Here is a 19017-nt window from a genome sequence, read left to right as displayed (position 1 = left end):
TTTCCGACGGAGATGTTGTCTGCGCCACTGCAATCGTAGACGTTGGTGATGTAATGTCAGAATGTTTCGTCTGGAAGGTCATCTGGAACGTATCATGCAGCAAGACGCCAGCGAATGGTCCTGGCGATATCCTGTCGATACCAAGAACTGATCGGGCTGTCAGTGTGGCTGGTTGGAATCTTGGGCCCAGATAAGTGCTTTGAATCCAACGATTATTGCGTGGGGTAGTTACAGGTGGGCGGTCACTTTGGGGGCGGTCGACAACGACGGTGTTTTGGTGATAACGTCTCCACAAGCGGCATATTGAGTTCCCGTGCAGGTTAAACTGCTGTTCAACGTTGCACTGGGGTCAAGCATTCCTATGGCTCGCCTTCCTTCATTTTCTTTTTTCGTACCCGTCGTCTTCTAACAATCATTTGGGTGACAATGATTCGAGGTTTAAAGCCACACTTTTTAAAGGGCACGTTTTATGCTTTGAAACCACGAAAAAGGCTTGCAAAACAAGGGTTATGGATAAAGTGCATTATAAAGAATATTAAAATGCGTTATTAAAATGTTCTTATTTATAATATTATAAATAAATGTGTTGATCAAACTAACGTTTGCTATTGGGTATATATCTGACCTTTCGGGTTTCTTTTCGGTCAGTTCTCTTTTACATTTTCAGATGTATCGTAATGTTCGGATGTTATGCCAAAATATGTCCATATATTTCTGTGACCATTTGTAAAAACATTTTATTATTGGAGACACATTATGTAGCACAAAAAGGGTAACTTGAATACAATCTCTCCCCAACAAGACCATACACCAGTGTATCGTCGTTTTGTTCACTCCCAAAACGTTCTTCTTGGCTGTCCTCGAGAATAAGGACTGCGCCCGTTGTCTTTAGATGTATATTTCGCCGTTGGTGTTAGAACATTGATGATATTGTTTTATCCTTACATTCTCCAGAGCTGGAACAATTGACAACGATGATTACATGGTTGTGTTACATCAACATCATACTATTGGTCGAACATGTTCCTGAACACATTTTCATTAACAGAGATTTTGGGTGATCGTCACATGTTCTGTCATATGACATGTCTTCTAATGCGTTCAAAAAACGAGTGTCATAATCCGTGCATCAGATGAGGGAGGTCTCTTTGTTCGATGTTAATAATTGAAAGCTCTCATATTTTTCAGAACATGGTCCTTACATGAAAAAAAGACTTGTAGCAAGCTTCATCATTTTACACACATCACATGATTGTACATGCTCAGATTTTCGACATGGAAGTCTATAGTTATTTTAGGGCAGTAGATCAATGTCCAATCAAAGAGGTTCAACCGTTGATTTTGTATGCTTTTATGTGCACAATGTGTATTTCTAAAGAGAATATAAAGAGTTTTACGAGATAACAACTGTTGTCTTTTTGTCAATTTTCAAGATTTGTCAAGCTCATAATTGGCGCCCTGAAGGTGCCCCAAAGGTTTTTAAAGTGTTTTTGGTTTTGTTGTTGTTACACTCTGGATGTGGCTTGCTACAGCTACACGAAGGCAGTGCGTGAATAATTGAGCCACACCCAGAACATACGGTGATTGATATCAATGTTAGGTTACCGCCCCGCCAATGGACGGACAACCAGAAGTACAGTGCAGGATGAATCTGTATACTGTGTATACGTGCATGCATAGCAATGCCAACATGTACATTTATCAGCAAAAAGTTATTAGGAATTAGGCTGAAAACCAAAGGCTGTAAACGTTGATTAAGGAATAAAACCCCACCTCAGATACACACATGAAAGATAATACATAGCATAAAGACATCGGCTCTTTAGGTATGAAACCACAGCGACCACTGCTGCGGCAAAAACAATACAAGTGTACTATTTCTTTCCAAAACGTCACCTGTGTGTGATTGAAAACAGCTTCAGTGCCAAAACGATGCTATTTTAACTTTTTCCCCTGTTTTAGAAGCGTTTGAAGAAATATTCGCGAAAACTTGCCAAGCAAAATGCACGTGCAAGTATGCAGAAAACCATGCGGTATCGATCACTATTAAAAGGCAATCGTTGTGTTTAATTTTGTCATTCGTATTTACCTGGAAGCTGGGGAGTCGCAGTCTGCAGTTGCCCGACATTTCAACATCCATCAGAGCAAAACAGGTCGCCTTTTGGGATCGTTTCCTGCAGACCATTTCAACCCAAGATCACTCGAGAAGAGACCGTCTGGCCACATCATCTTCCCACAGCCGTGGGGACTGTACAACACATCCCTGGTTTGGGAAGAGTTTCCGACCAAACTGTCAGGAATCGATTGCGTTAAGTGGGGCTTCAACTAAGAAGCCCAGTAGTGGCCCCTGTTTTGAGAGACTTCCACTCGCGTAATCGTTTGCTGTGGTGTCGTAGACTCCAGAACTGGAACCTTAGAAACTGGAGGCAATGAATCACAATTTCTTCGTCACCGGCGAGATGGAAGACAGCGTGTTTACGTTTGAACGTTTTGACCCTAATTCCAGTCGTCAGTTCCATAGATTCACGGTGTGGGGTTCGATACCCAGCACACAAAGATCTGATTTAGTGGTAGTTCAGGGTAATTTGACAGCAAATCGGTACATCAACGAAGTCCTTACACGACACATACTTCCGATTATAGACCGAGAGAGGGAGTTGTTCCAGCATGACAACGCTACTTGTACGTCACCGTCAAAGCACGCCTCGGACACGTCCACAACTGGCCATCGCATTGCTGGAAGAGTGTGGGAAGAATTCCGCAAGAGCAGCTTCGTCGACGTATCCAGCCTGTGCTGAGGCGGTGCCATTGTGTTGTGCTGCTGTTGTGTTGGCGAACTCTATAGACGTGTGAATTTTCACCTATTTACCATTGAACTGACTGAGTTTGGTTTTACGCCTGTTTTAGCATTATTCCAGCAATATCTCGGCGGGTGACACCAAAAATGGGCTTCACTCATTGTGCCCAGGTGGGGATTCGAACCCGGGTCTTCGGCGTGACGAGCCAACGCCTTAACCACTAGACTACACAACCGCCCCATTTACCATTGAAACTAAAACAATTAACTCTTCTAAAATTGTCTTATGCGTTTCCCTTTAGAGTATTTATGCCAGTCTGATGTGGAATGAAAGCATAAAGTGATGCAGTAAAATTGAAGCGTATAAAACATGGTTGTCTACCTCTTGTTTTAAAGGTGAAAGTGTTGAACGTACAAAACCTCTGTACGGTATATTCATTGGAGGTACGAACTAACAAAAATGTGTGTCGGATAGGTTGCTGAAAAGTCATCCTTCTATGAATCGGTAATGGAACATAATAATCATGCACAACCTAGGCTCAATACTCCATTTAGTTCCAGGTGCACGGGTGACCTGATCATCTTAGGTCACCTAAGTGACAAACATATGTTTCACGATAAGATATTGTGTGGTCTCTTTATGATACGCTTTTCAAATATGGTAACCCTCCCAACACGACTGTGTTTCTTTATATAAAAGTGTTCATTGTCTGTATGCTAGCGTGTGATTTTTCATTTTCAGCTGACAAATATTGATACTCAGACAACATTATTTAGTATCACAAAATACATAATTTCGTTGTGAACATCTCTTCTGAAATTAACAGAGGAAGCTGAATCCTGGAATGTGTTTTTTTTCGCAAGATGACGTCGGAATTTGTTAACTCACTTCAGTTCAACTTCATTTTGAAATTGGTGACAGCATATCGTGAAAAACTGCAGCGCCATGTATTAGCACTCCTGTATATGTTTGTCTACACACGTCCAGTCCCTACCACATTTGGAGCTGAGCATAAGAAACACATGAACTAATGTCAATGTTCTATAACAAAGCTGATATCTTTTCAAGTAATATTATTATCTATGGTGCAAGGGAGATCACGTCTATCTTATCATAACCTACATTCACATGTTCAATTCTACGATAACTGTAGGAAATACATTTAAGTCGGATTATTTCATCAGAGCAAAACTTTCAAAGACAGTACAGTACATTTCGAGTGTAAACTTTGTTGATATGTAATGTGAAGGGAAGGTTTACATATTTGCTGGAAAGGACCGGTACATTGTTTCTGTGACTGACAAAGAATGAAGCTACGTGCGTGAAGAAGAGAGAAAGGGTTTTCAGGAACAGCAATCTTCCCTCCCCGAGCTATTTTAGAGTGACCACTTGCCTGAAATCATTGTCATTGAGACAACCCTCGGCACCTACGGCTCTCGTTCCAAAAAGCCTTTCTATTTATCATTATCATTTGAGGATACCCATAACATCACTGCATAATAAACATATTTTTCAAGTTTTGGGGGAGTATGTCTCGTTTAACGAGACAGCCTTAATTGTAACCAAGCTGCTAAAATCTTCCTCGTCAAATTTCCTAACACGAGAAGCTGAAATCACTGAGCAATTTATTTATGGATGTCTGAATTTTCTCAAAAAGTAAATTTCGTGAGGAAACGTCTCCTCTGAATTTGCCAAACTGAAGGGTCCTGAACTTACTGTGAAATGTTACTTTGTTTAGTTCAATAGATTTTTCAAATTAAATGTATTACGTTTCACTCAGTATTAACCCAGAAGAAAAACGATTACCGTACCAATTAGTGGTCAGTAGTTGCTATACATTTGAACAATGGAGATGTAAAAATGATGACTACATATGTAGGTGAGCTACAGTGCCACAGTACATGTTTTATACACTGCTTAAGTAATCAACCACACGATCCAATGTGGGTATCTTAGCACAGTTCTTTTAATAGAACTTTGCGAACGTTGCTGACACTGTTAACCAAAGTACAGACGTGAGGAGCATCGCACGCCTAGTATTTCATAACCTACATGCGCTAGACACGACCAGAACCATGTCGAAGCCTACAATAACTGTAAGTGATACATTACTTTGATATTTTACTTGTTGTATATTTACTGAAATTCAGTAAGATATTTTGTGTACTTAACTTCGGCATTATCAGTGAAAACATTTACATGTATTCTGTGGTAAGTGAACTGGTGAATTTGAAGTGGATACTTTTATCAGGGCGTAATTGTTGAAGGCACAACAGTATGCAGCGTCCGTGGTGTATTCTTTATTGATTTGTAGTTCGGAGAAGACGATTTTGAGATTGACGAGAAGGACCAAGAAAGTGTCTTTGTGACTGACAAGCGAGGAAACTCACTGCAGCTACAGATGTTTGAGGATATCCTGTACACCAACGCATACAAACGAGAGGTTTTAGAGCAGCTTAAAGACGTTCAGCTTCGGAAGGAAGATATATATCTAGCTGCCTACCCGAGAACCGGTCAGTGAGAGTAGGGTGAAATATGGAGAGACTCATATCTTCATCTAAACTCTTTAATGAAACCATCGAGAAAGGTTATGGAGATTTCAGTCCGACAATCATAGTGATTTGTGGATATTTTATGCTGTCATTTTAACTCACGCTCATATGTATACGTACTACAGATCCCTTTCAACAGAGTGAATTCCCTGCACTGTTACTTGCTGACATGAATCATTTCTCAGGATTATCTATCTTAAGTCGAATATCTTTTAAATCGTTAGAAGATCCTCTCATTAAGTAAAGTGCCTCAAAATTCTGGAAGGCATGGTTTCTTTCTGTGTCAGTTAGAGCCACCTTTAAGGTGATTGGTCTTCAGTGTCCCTAATATCTTAACAAAATGTTAATGCGCAAAGCAATATTTACGCACTCACTCATTTTTACGTAACTTGCACATTTACCATCTGATCTTCGTTTCTGTGGGATTCATACCGTGTAAAGTAGTGTAAATGGTGGGGCAGGGGCTTACTATCGATATGGCTCATATGGATCGATAATCGTTAACTAACAATCGATCAATTATCTAGAAATATTGGAGACGTGACTGTGAGCATAAATGCAAAATGTCTGAAAGATTGTGGATATATTGCACATCACTGTGACATGTTTGTGCCTGGAATATAAACAAAGCAGCATCGTGAACACAATTTACAAGCACACTATGAATAGTGTCCTAATTGTGTACACGAAAATTATCACAAATGTTAATATACGATATTATCGATAACACACTTTCCATATCGACAATCATTAATAATCTTTCCTATAGACGATATTTCCGATTATGGATCATTTTAAAATGGAATCTGACGAGAACGAGTTGTGCATTCTCTATAGGTGTACCCATATAAAACATGTACACTAAGTATTAACGTGATAAAGTTCATTTGATACTGTACAGGAACACACTGGACGTTTGAAATGGTTGGAATGTTGCTTAATGGAACTGCCGACACCATACCCACATACAAGGAAAAGATTCAACTAGAATTAACAAAGAATGATGAACTGAGTAGTCTCCCCTCCCACGAATCATCAACACCCACTTCCAACTTTCTCGTGGACCAACGCAGTTGAGAGAAAAGAAATGCAGGATAATCTACAATCTAAGAGACCCAAAAGATGTTGCAGTCTCTGTGTACTGTTTATATATGGATGCAGGGGGGTGACTGGCTACCAGGGCACATTCAAAGATTTTCTAGACCTTTTCTGCAATGGGAAAGGTACATATGTCCATAGAGAATATATTTTCATGGAAACAGATAATTGTCCATGGATTGTTATTCAACCAAAATAAGATTAGTTGGTATCTTTGTAGTCGAGAGCTATTTCATGCATGTTGTCCTATGTAATGCATGTGTTGAAAACCAGAGTAAAGCGCTTCGAAATCTAAAAAAACCCTTATATGTTTAATCACGGATGGGTGTGCTTTTGAAAAATCAGCGTTGCATGGGCTGTGAAAAACGATCGTGTTGCTCACGTTTAGTGCGACTTCTAAATATGTTATTGTGGAGTAAGACGATCACTCAAACTTGGTACAGTGTCAAGCATTAACACTCTCCTTGGACGCATCTCCGGCGCCTTTCAGGTCTTAGCCATACAAGCCTCCTCCTTAAAGGGAACCGGGTCAAATGAACACACGATGGGTATATTTATGATAACATAGATACTTTTAACAATGAGATCTATCATCCCTCTGGGGAAATTTGTCAGGTTTCAAAACCATCGCAACACACGCTTCTTTGGTTTCCAGGCTTATGCCATTATGCTCCTTGTGAGGGATTATTAAATGTATCTTCGTTTGGAACATTTCAGTTGAGTGCAACGGTATTTTTGAACACCTGCGTGATGCAGAAACATTCTTTGAAGAGAATCCTGACATTGAAGTGCACTTCCAAGTTTACGAGGAAACACTGAAGGTACCTGTATTAATGACACCATGTGTCCATTTCGCGACGCATCCCTTTGGTTTCAAGTGATTTGCCTAAAGCATATTCTAGCGCGTGGTTCTGGCTAACACAGAAATCACGTTTTGCCGCGAACACACATCTTACACCTCTGCAAAAGGTGTCTTTTTTGAGTGCCTCTCGGGTGGTCGCATGGAGTACATGTATGTATGAGCATGATCATAATTTTACTGTCCTTACTTGTGTTTCCTTTTCACTTTATCACATGTGAAAGCCAGAGATAATGTGTATGAAATAAGTATGAGACTTATGTTAACAGGGTTACCCAATTTGTGTTTCTAAAAGGATCCTGCAGCAGAAGTGAGAGCTCTCTCTGATTTTATTGGGCTTGAGAGAAATGAGGAATTGTGTCGTGCTATTGCAGAGAAGTGTACCTTTGCAAGGATGAAAGATGACAAGGACAAGTACACAGTAAAAGCTGATGGGAAAAACTTTTTGTACAGGAAAGGTATTTTGATTAAACCAATCGTTGAAAATCGTGAAAAATGCAGATAACCAACTAATTGTTTCTATATTATTTGTGACTGATTGTGTATTATCATATTGGAAATAGAAATCATTGCTGAGGATTGCTGTTAAGAGTCAGATGGAAAACTTAAATGCAATAAGTGTGATTAACACATCACACGGTGTAACTTTTAAGTTGATATCAAGTAAATAAGATTACCGACCAGGTGAACGCTGAAATGCAAGGAAAGCATCTTTGTAGGGAGGATGTAAGAAGTACTGTGTTGTTGCCAGTTTCCGTTGCACGTATTTAATTTGATCGTATAATGAATGATAATGAGGTGACGATTTGAGTTGTGGTAACGTTATTCTTAAGGTGTCGTTGGAGACTGGAGGAACTGGTTCACGGATGAGATGCTGGAGGAGTACTACCATGTGTACGAGGAGAAGATGGCCGGGTCAAGATTCTATGAACGTTATGCCAGGACGAAGATCGACAACACGCTCTAATCACTCACGCAGAATACAGATAGAATTTTGTGTGTGGATAAAACATTTATTTTTTGTATTCCTGTAACAGGAATCATCACTTCTCCTATTATACACGATGAATATCTTGACTCTAGACCTGATCTCTGACCTGGTCTAATTCGCGACTTTTTCAGATAGAAACATGAGAAATCACAAAAATAAACTTAACACTTAAAGGTTGGTTCAGAATGGTTGACGAACATGAACATGATCGTCGGTATCCACCAAAATATATTCTGTTGCGCGTACAATGAAAAGCATATGAATTGATCACTGAAAATCAATGATGACAGCAGGTGTTTGTGGAGAGTGCAATCGTTCCCCACACCCGAAAATGAAATGTTGTCCTAACACTGCATATCAGTTCTTGTGCCACTGGATTGTATTCTAGTGAAATAACCAGAGGCATAACCAGGGAGACGTTACTCCAGCGAAATAACCAGAGGATTCAAACCCAATGAACCAGTATTCCAGTGAAATAAAAAATAGCTAAGTGTCAGGGGTGTTTTTTTTTTAAATAACTGACCTGAGGCCCCCGTTCCACCAAGCCTCGACCAGCATACTACCGAGCGCGATCACTGGGACCAGTTCGATCGCAGCCTGTCGCAGAGTTTTGCGACCGATTTTAACACATTTTGACTTTCCGGTTACACCAGGCCAACTGTGCGATCCCACTACAGTGCTCCGGCTGGGTCTTAGTGCGCTTGACACAGATCGCGCACTTTGGTCGCAAGTGAAAGAATCGCGCAAATGCAGTGCGAGTGAGTGCGATCAAGTTGCGAGTTCATGCAACCGACATGCGACTGCACCAGGATCCCTCTGCGACCGATCCGAGCACACTGCGACCGAAATAGCGATTGAGCCCTCGGTTGCATAAGTTGTGCGAGTGTATGGAACCGTTTCATACCCTCTCAGAACCCTCTGCGACTGATGGCGATCGAGTGCGAGTGAGGGAGATCCTTTCGGCGAGTTTGGCGAGCTTCCTAAGACCAAACAACGATCTCAGTGCAAGTGTGCGCAAGTGAATGCGACCGAGATGCAAAAATCGGCCGCAGTGGGTTCGCAAGCTTCGTGTAGCGGTGGTATAACGGTGGCCTGTTCCTATTCACTTCTGTGAAACAAGTGCAAGGAACTTTCCTGAATGTACACCGTTGCGAGTGAGTATTTGATAAAGTAAATGTTACGCGATCAAATGTCACAGAACAATGACATTCCCCCATCCAATTAATACGTTTGTAATTTTTACGAAACTCTGGTTGTAGCTGTGTTTGTTTGATAATACTTTTTATGACTTTATTCTTGATGGCACGTTGGCTCGGAATTGTTAACTGATATTGGATTTTTAGCAATATTCCAGCAATATCACGGCGGGGACTCCCGAAATGGGCTTCTCACAATGTACCCATGTGAGGAACCGAACCCGGGTCTTCAGCGTGACGAGCGAACGCTTTAACCATTATGCTACCCCAACGCCCCGAAACAAATAGAACCAAAATTGCCTTGCGCTCAGACATTGTCTTAATGGAAAGCTCGCTACATCTTTAGGATTAATGATAAAACGCCAGACCCAGATATTGATTTGTCTCGACTAACTAACTATAACCCCACCCAAACGTCCATACAGATCTTAAAAATATTTATTTCCCTATCACATACTATAACGACTGATAAAAGTCTGAAGCAAAACATCAAAATAGAAACGACAAAAATACACTTTCCACATTCATAAGGAATATCAGGATCGATTGTACAATTGTGAGTATATCATGAGCAGATATTTGTTTCAGCAGCATTACAGTGATTGTCACCATGCGATACGATCACAGAGCATGTGTTTAAGAACCACTTTTAAATAGTGATGATACCAGGTGATCAGGTGAGCATGTTCTGCCCCACCCGTCATAAACATATGCGAAATATTAATGGTATAAGTCAACATAGGGAATTGCATCGGACATCATTCTTCTCACTTATGCATCGAATTTCGAAATGTCCTCCACATGTCTACCACAAAGGTCTTGAAAGCTTTACTGAGGCCTTGAATGTTGTAACCTTGATGAAACAACCCAGCAGGCACATCAACGTTGTTTCAACGTTGAGAATAGGTTGATCCTCAACGTTGAAAATAGATTGAAAATAGGTTGTATATGAAAGTTTTTTTGACGTGGAATCAACGTTGAAGTTTAACCGATTATCAACGTGGAAAAAAGGTGGTATATGAAAGTTTTTTAGACGTAGATATCCGACGTGGAATCAACGTTGAAGTGTGACATATTGTTAACGTTGAAGTTCCGTGGTTGTATATGAACGTTTTTGACCTATATCCGACGTGGAATCAACGTTGAAGTTGTACCTATTATCATGAAAAAGGTTTTTGAAAGCGTAGATATCTGACGTGGAATCAACGTTGAAGTGTGACATATTGTTAACGTTGAAAATGGGTTGTTTCGTGGTTGTATATGAACGTTTTTTTGACGTAGGTATCCGACGTGGAATCAACGTTGAAGTTTGACGTATTATTAACGTTGGAAATGGGTTGTTCCGTGGTTGTGTCTGGTAGGTATTACGCTTTCCTGTAAATAGACTCGCACTTCATCTTTAAACTACACTAAAGTAGCACCAAACTCCTGCATCCAGCTAAAATACCCAAAAAGCTACCTGCAATAAACAGTGTTCAAACAGAAAATTGCAGTAAAAATATTTGCCTGATAAAATAGCCTGGTTAAAATTCCACATTCAATATAATGTTCATTTAAGTTTTATGTCAGTTGGACGTATAATTCAAGTAAGAAGAAAAGAGTAATTCAAATTAAGAAAAACTATTTACTGTTGTATTGTTACCTTGAAAAGGTGGAAATTGTCCCGAGAAGACATTTTGTCTGAATTTCAGCTATTAGACAGACCCCTGAATAAACACAATGCAATTACTTTCACCATGAAAGGGATCCAAGATGACCAGGAACTATACCTTAAAACAGCACATAAAACAAGTCACTTTTCATGAAATCTTTATGAACACACACGCACACAGAGAAACGTGGTTTAATGCATAATGTAAAACATCACACATGACATAGTCTGTAGGTGATCTCTGTTGTGCTAATAACACAATATCATCTGCATATAGCATCAAAGTGACATTTACGCCACCAATTGCAATACCACAGTTCAGATTTTTCAACACAATTACAACTCCAAAAACACAATTATCAGCTCCTCTTCTTTCTGCCACTCCCTGCCTGGCGGTCAGGTGGATACTTCAGAAACGTCCCTAACTCTTTCTTGAAATTTGCTTCGGATGCATTCCCATCTCATTCCCATGAGATAGGACACATTCTGAAATTTTATATTTAAATACATGAATAAGTTATATGGAAGATATATTGTCTTAAATGATTCAAGTATTTGTTTAATCAATCACTTGAAAGGTTCATTTCACTGCTGTAACTTGGCATGTGAACATATGAACAGCATCAATACAAAATATGACGAAAAGTGTAAACAATTTATATTTTCAACCGAAGGAATGGAAGTTTTCTTAAACATTTTCAAAGAAAATCCTCAATTGCAAGTTGATTATTCAATTAGACTATGAATTAGGATGAATTTGACGATGCTTTACTGTCATATATTATTTGCTATGGTCATGATGAATATGCTGCACTTGGTAATTAACTTACCAGAGATGATTGAATGCAACCTTGTATTCTTAAAAGAAAACTTGCCGTTTTGCCCATCAACATTCACTCCTGACATCAAATTGTTTGACATTGTCCTGCGAAACAATGGAAGATTGTTGTTATTCTGTCAGGTTTAGTTTTTTTTTAGAGATTCTTGGAAATGATTTTTTCAAATTAATAGAAGTTGTACTGATGTAGCAATTTTGCTACCAGGAGTTATAAATTGTAACAAAACCCATGAAGGTCCGGGGTAGAATAGCCCTTCAGCAACCCATGCTTGCTATAAAAGGCGACTATGCTTGTCGTAAAAGGCGACTAACGGGATCGGGTGGTCAGGCTCGCTGACTTGGTTGACACATGTCAACGGTTCCCAATTGCGCAGATCGATGCTCATGCTGTTGATCACTGGATTGTCTGGTCCAGACTCGATTATTTACAGACCGCCGCCATATAGCTGGAATATTGCTGAGTGCAGCGTAAAACTCAACTCACTCACTCACTCACAAAAGCCATTTTACATTAAATGATAAGAAAACTAAATGGGTGGTGGTTCACAGGTCAAAGAACAAGTCTACTGTGGGAGGTCTCCCAACACCATTTGTTCCCAAACACAAGGAAGTATGGATCATGGAGTTCTGAAAACAATGAGCTCTCATAAGTATACAATATATTCTCTATTATCTACTCTCTCTCTCTCTCTTGTCATTTGTACACTCATACAACTCAGATAAATAACTTCTTTATAATTCATAAATGTTTACACTTAATCTCTTATAGGAACGCTTAGAAAATCTCTCATATAATGAATTATGTGTGCGTATTATCTGCGACGTCATAACTGTGCTTCTCTGAATGATGAATAATGAGATTAAACTCTACACTGCCAGAAATAATCTATCATATCCTGAATAATAAGACATTGAATAACATTAACTCTTACAACTCCAATCTACACTCAAAAAGACTTAAATGTACTCGTAAACAAACATCGCTGGCACACGCAAATTCTTGGAAACAGTGCATCTCTGACTCTCAATTCCAAGAAATGGAAGTCCTACTCTATTTGACCAAAGGGGTGACAGGTGGCCAAAACATATTGAAATGTACCTCATACACTGAAAATAACTCTGATTTAAAACACTACAAATATACACCTTCTCTCTAATATACTCGATAGATGATCTTAACAAGGGAACATGTACATAAAATGCTGATATCTAACAACATCTGTACTTTAAATAATGGACTCTTCCCAATCTCAGTATGTTTTACTGCACACATATTAGATTGCAAATAATGAAAAACCTACCCTTTGACAATAATAAAAAACATCATATTCAAATTCTACAGCTGACCAAATACCTGAAGAGTGTGTCCTCCAGCAATAAACATCTATATATATCTATAAATGTATGACTTCTGTCCTCTCGCGTGCTATCGCGCATCCAGCTGTTTACGGCGAAAAACAATATAGCGCCAAGCAAGGGAGTGCTCATTAAACTAAACATCTCCGGGAGAAATCATTGTCAAATTTTTCTCTTAAATGATCAACCTTAATATATAAATGAAAATAAAGTCCAACTATTATCACCAAAAAAGACAAAACATTATCACAAATATTCAAAACAGGTGGTAATGAAAGAGCATTATCATCTTTCTCTTAAACTTTGTGGTGGATATACTGGAAACAAGTGAAATGTTAAAAACGTGTTACCTTAGCATTGCTCCTTTTATGTGATCCACAAAATTGCTGCCACCCAGTCTTCGAAGATGAGATTTCTGCAAATTCCATTAAAATTATACCTTATTTCATAATTAAATGTTCCTTACTTTAAAATTACTTCTTTTGTATGTAAGATTTTAACCTTTAAGAGACATGAATTATCATATCCCTTCCAAACAAGTGTAAGAATGAAAGTCTGTGGGTGCAGTTTTGTTAATTGTCCCATCAAAGAATCATTAGTGAAATTACACTTTTTGTAAATAAATAAAAGTTCAAATAAATTATATGCAATTTCATGCTTAACAAAGACTTTCACAAGACATTTTGATGTGAAAATTTCGTTGCATTTCCTTACGCCATTCTCCACCACCCCCCTCCCCCAAATAATATACATATGTTGACAGGGTTCAGGGCGTGTCAATACATAATTTACTGATAGATCTATTCAAACGAACAAATGTTCATAATAATGGGATGCAATATAAAATGTTGATTAATCCTATCCGATTTTGTACAGCTGCCCTTAGGGACCGTTCATAATGTATGGCTTTGGGGTGATGTTGATTTTTATGGAGAAGCATGTACAACGTGAATTCCCCCAATGTGAGACGGCCCACCCTGCATGTCATGTACATTATCTATGACGCTCTCTCCCCTTCCAATAATTTCTAAGCATCATATTAAACATAGTGTGTGTACAAAAATGCTGACGCCTTAGCTCCCCTGAACAAAATGGGTGACACCCCACCCCCCCCCCTTACAATCATCACCCCCACCCGCAGCCATATATTTAATTATGAACGGTTCCTTATATTGATGTACTTCATTGATTATTTGAAAATGTATATTTGCAAAATTCAAATCAGGTGATGGGTACGAAAGGAAATCTTATTCGATTATATAATAAAATGCCAAATATATGCATGTAAATAACAAAACAAGTTCATGGAAAACACGGGCTTCCACTAAATTTTGAGAAACATGTACTGTGACATACCGGTAACCTTGTGAGATAAAACATGAGCCCTAATTCGGAGTTTCTTGCTACTTTGACCTGCTAGATTTAAACGGCATTCCTACGTTTTCAGGATACATGAAGGACATACTTAGCAAATAAACACCAGCATGCCGTGAAGATGGCGAAAATAGAACGATATTGCGTTGAACTTCGCCAAAGTAAACTGACAACGATCAGCTGCCTTTGCGCGCGCGATAATTGTGGGCATGTCCGGATATGGCCAAACGAGGCGATCGAAAGGTCAACATCTGGCATGTGTTTGAAAGCAAATTGTCGGGAATTATACAATTTTCACAGTTTTGTTGGAAAATATCAAATGTACTGCAATTTGGATAACTGATGACTTTATACCTAAAATTGCGATTTACGTAATATTTCCGTCCGTTGATCGATGCACAATCAAACAATATATAAGATTATATCTGTCACTAGCTCGATCTTGATCTTTTATGAAAATAATGTTCCGAAATGATAGTTGCTAAGTTGGATACCTATTACCAATATGAATTATGTATCAAATTTGCCAAGGAAACAATTAGTTGACATTTTGTTGGTTCCTTACGTTGAAACAACGTTGACAACTAAACGAATCTCGACTAACTTTCTTTGGTCGCATGATAAACGTTGAATCAACGTTTATGAAAGGTTGATCAACCAAACAACCTAAATTCAACGTTGATTCAACGTTGTGTGCCCGCTGGGAACCTTTGAACAAGATTGATATGAGACTCCTCGAATTTCTGATAAAAAGAGCACGCTCGGTTGTATCTGAAAGGTTGTGAAACGTTAACACCAAAGGCCTGAGCTGTTGGAATATTGCATGACATGAAAGGGAAGTTGACTATTGCAAAGTTAAAATCATCCCTTTTGTTATACAGCCCTGTGGAGAGTTTTGTGTGACTGAATCTTTAAGCATAGGTCTAAATATGGTACAGTTGAGGCAATCTCACTTGTCTAATTTTCAAGCTGAGGTGGCTAAATTAGTTGAAGGGAATGGGTTGTTTGATAGGTATTGAACGATATTAGATCATAGATGTAATGGAAACTTAAGTTAAACTTCCTGGCTACATTACCTTGTTTTGATTTTGCAAACCCAAGCAGAAATTCTGATTCATGTGCATAAAGAAACAGATCCGCAAGAAGGGGAGCACACTTGGTGCCCATGGGGATGGCTACTTCTTGGAAATGTTTTACCCCCAAATTTCACAAAGATGTTTTCAATGAGAAACTCAATCATTTCACATATTGTTTTCATTTTTGACAAATTGTCCTGAACCACTGAAGATAGATATGCATGCATGTCTGTGTTCACCACTTTTATTCACAAATGCCCTATGGATCAATGAATATGGGATAGTGCTAAACGCAAGGTACATTTCCATTCAAGGAAGAGGTGACAACAATCATTGAAGTCTCCGGTGTAGCTGGTCAGAGCAGATCTATTACGACTAAGGTTATATGGCAACATCTCAACAAATGGCCATGAGTATATCATATCTGCATAGGGCTGCAGGTCAATAAAATGGTGTTTTCTGCTTTTCGTCTCAGAAGCATGCTCATAATTTTATATGTCCAGTGTGTGCCTGGTATAGTTTTCATCAAGGATACTGTATCTCAGGTGAATGTGTTTTAAGTTGTGATCAGCAATGTTGCAAATGCTTTAATAACAAATATCTGATCACATCAGTCTCCGTTTACGACCAGCTGCGAATCTATCAATATTTTATCAGACCCAAGGTACTAGAAGTTTAATTGTCAACGTCCCAGAGAATGATATCGATTGATTAAGAATGTATGATGGGATGATGGAGATAGCCCAGTTTTTGTATACATTTATACATTGAATTCAATGCAGACACATGTGTAAACCCATATCTAGTTCATAACCCTGAAACAAATTTGATATATTAAAATATTCAAAAATAATTGTGTCATGTGGCTCAAATGGCGGTAAATAGGAACCTTAGTGAGAAACAATATTGTTTTTGAACGAACATGTCTGAGAAAACGTTATTGAATATTGTTAAGAGTGACCTGTGGTATACTTGTCACTGTAGTGATTCTGGATTAGAATTTGTCCTTAGTAACCTCTGCTAATTCATCCGATTCGTCATGGTAGGTTACTTTATTGAAGGGTGTTGCTCACAATCAATAACCAAATTCTCTCTTGTGAAAGGTATAATCGAAGGACGTTTCTCTTGATGTAAATCCATTTGTGTCTGATGAAAACTTGATTATTTGCACTCAGCGAAATAGTTTTGGAATGTATCTATGTGTAGCTTTAAGCAACGATCAGCCGAAAACAAGCTTGACATGCTTGCCAACAAGTTACTTGTTTAGGGAACCAGAAACCTGATCACGTCGACCCTACCTACTTATTACCTAGTTTGGTCATTAGATCCACTCATGTCACATCAACGTACACCGTGTATCAGCATGATAAGACCATTTATTTGATACTGTACAGTAACACACTGGACGTTTGAAATAGTTGGAATGCTGCTCAGTGGAACTGCCGACACCATACCCACATACAAGGAAAAGATTCAACTAGAATTTACAAACAATGGTGAACTGAGTAGTCTCCCCTCCCCACGACTGACTGACTGAGTTTGGTTTTACGCCGCTTTTAGCAATATTCCAGCAACATCACGGCGGGGGACACCAGAAATGGGCTTCACACATTGTGCCCATGTGGGAATTCGAACCCGGGTCTTCGGCGTGACGAGCCAACGCTTTAACCACTAGGCTACCCCACCGCCCCTCCCTCCCCACGAATCATCAGCACCAACTTCAAACTTTCTCGTGCACCAACGCAGTTGAGAGAACAGAAATATAGGATAATCTACAATCTAAGAGACCCAAAGGATGTTGCAGTCTCACTGTACCGTTTATATATGGATGCAGGGTTAACTGGCTACCAGGGCACATTCAAGGATTTTCTAAAACTTTTCTACAATGGGAAAGGTACATACATCTTAATACATTTTCAATGGAATGACCAATTCATATTTAAACATTGTTTATGGATTTCAGGCCTAGTTTCAATTAGATCATCCATCTAGGATTGAAAGTTTGTGTCTTCCTATTCGCCAGTTCGTATTTGTAATATTTCTTTCATGTTGTCCTATCTAATATACATGTTCAAGGGACAGCGCAAAGAAAGCTGAAAGGCTATGTTTTACGGAAGCCTTTTAGGGCCACGCTACGCTATTATTCAGCATCTTTTATGTTGAAAATTCAACTTGCTATCTTGAAAATTCAACTGAGTATCTTGAAATTCAACTTGCTATCTTGAAAATTGAACTTAGTATCTTGAAAATTCAACATCCTATCTTGAAAATTCAATTTACTGTCCTATAAATTCAACTTGCTATCTTGAAAATTCAACATCCTATCTTGAAATTCAGCATCCTTTCTTGAAAATACAACTTAATATCCTGAAAATTCAAGAAAATTAGTACTGAGATTAAATATCCAAATTCTCTGTACACGAACTGTGGCCGATGACAATGGCGCAAAGCAGAAACAATATCATCTCTATGTATTTTTGTAGTATCGTTAGGATGGGGTTACTTCTGTCTGGCAAGAATTATAGGATTAATATAGGATGTTTATATAGCGCAACTTCACGGGAGAAAAGGCCATTCTGATATCATGGAAGTGGCTTTGTTCATTTTGCAACAGTGTAACACATCGGGTAATTGTAATGGTTACAGGTGGATGCATCGTAAATGTCAGTCTAATGGACTCATAGTTTGAAAGGAAACCATTTTGATATGATACCTTGCACGCCGCAGTTATAGGCTCGAGAATTACGTAATTAATATAACTCGGGAAAAATAATCTGTCATTCCCCGTCACTCGTTAGTTATTGTCTAAATCATATCCGTCCACATTCGGGCAGCGCTCAAGGTGGCGTTTCTTGCGATTTCTTATTCCTTCTGGGTCAGTTAGGTTCATAAGTATCAAAATGGTTTCAGTGTCCTTATACTTATAATCATGCCATGGTACTGTACAAGAAAGCATAGAATCTCTGCGTTAGATAACTTGAAGGAAAAATACGAAAAATACTTAGAGATGACATTGTGTCTGCTTTGCTCCATTGTCATCGGCCACAGTTCGTGTACAGAGAATTAGAAAATGCACAAAATGAACGAAGGGCATTTCATTTAAGTACTGATTTACTTGAATTTTAAACGCGGGATTTTGAAAATTCAAGATACTAAGTTGAATTTGCAAGAAAGGATCTTGAATTTTCAAGAAAGGATGTTGAATTTGCCAGATAGGATGTTGAATTT

The 19017-nt window shown here is 38.8% G+C and overlaps 1 protein-coding gene and 2 long non-coding RNA genes across 4 annotated transcripts in view; 2 read left to right on the top strand and 1 right to left on the bottom strand.

The window, feature by feature from the left end:
• Positions 1 to 8794, top strand: part of LOC124288614 (sulfotransferase 1C2A-like) — a 32087-nt gene extending 23293 nt beyond the window's left edge. The window contains exons 1-6 of one of the 2 annotated variants that reach the window (XM_046725171.1): positions 4780 to 4894; positions 5113 to 5311; positions 6252 to 6573; positions 7166 to 7269; positions 7603 to 7765; positions 8141 to 8794. In XM_046725171.1, coding sequence (XP_046581127.1) covers positions 6438 to 6573; positions 7166 to 7269; positions 7603 to 7765; positions 8141 to 8274 — 537 coding nt within the window. In that variant the 5' untranslated portion in view covers positions 4780 to 4894; positions 5113 to 5311; positions 6252 to 6437 and the 3' untranslated portion in view covers positions 8275 to 8794. Of the gene's footprint in view, positions 1 to 4779; positions 4895 to 5112; positions 5312 to 6251; positions 6574 to 7165; positions 7270 to 7602; positions 7766 to 8140 lie in introns of those variants that run through there. The other variant, XM_046725172.1, reaches the window with a different exon arrangement.
• On the bottom strand, positions 3846 to 6243 carry LOC124288617. Its single transcript, XR_006901494.1, has 3 exons — positions 6064 to 6243; positions 4230 to 4231; positions 3846 to 3857 (listed from the first exon to the last, which is right to left on the bottom strand). It is a non-coding gene; the product is annotated as an uncharacterized LOC124288617 (long non-coding RNA).
• Positions 8795 to 10508: 1714 nt separating the features above from the next.
• Positions 10509 to 10823, top strand: LOC124288618. Its single transcript, XR_006901495.1, has 2 exons — positions 10509 to 10561; positions 10709 to 10823. It is a non-coding gene; the product is annotated as an uncharacterized LOC124288618 (long non-coding RNA).
• Positions 10824 to 19017: the final 8194 nt, after the last annotated feature.

Source organism: Haliotis rubra, unplaced genomic scaffold, assembly GCF_003918875.1.
Source record: "Haliotis rubra isolate DU_JTF1 unplaced genomic scaffold, ASM391887v1 Scf421, whole genome shotgun sequence".
NCBI lineage: Eukaryota > Metazoa > Mollusca > Gastropoda > Lepetellida > Haliotidae > Haliotis > Haliotis rubra.
The sequence above is the reverse complement of the archived record's forward strand: the minus strand, read 5'-3'. Positions and strand labels throughout refer to the sequence as shown.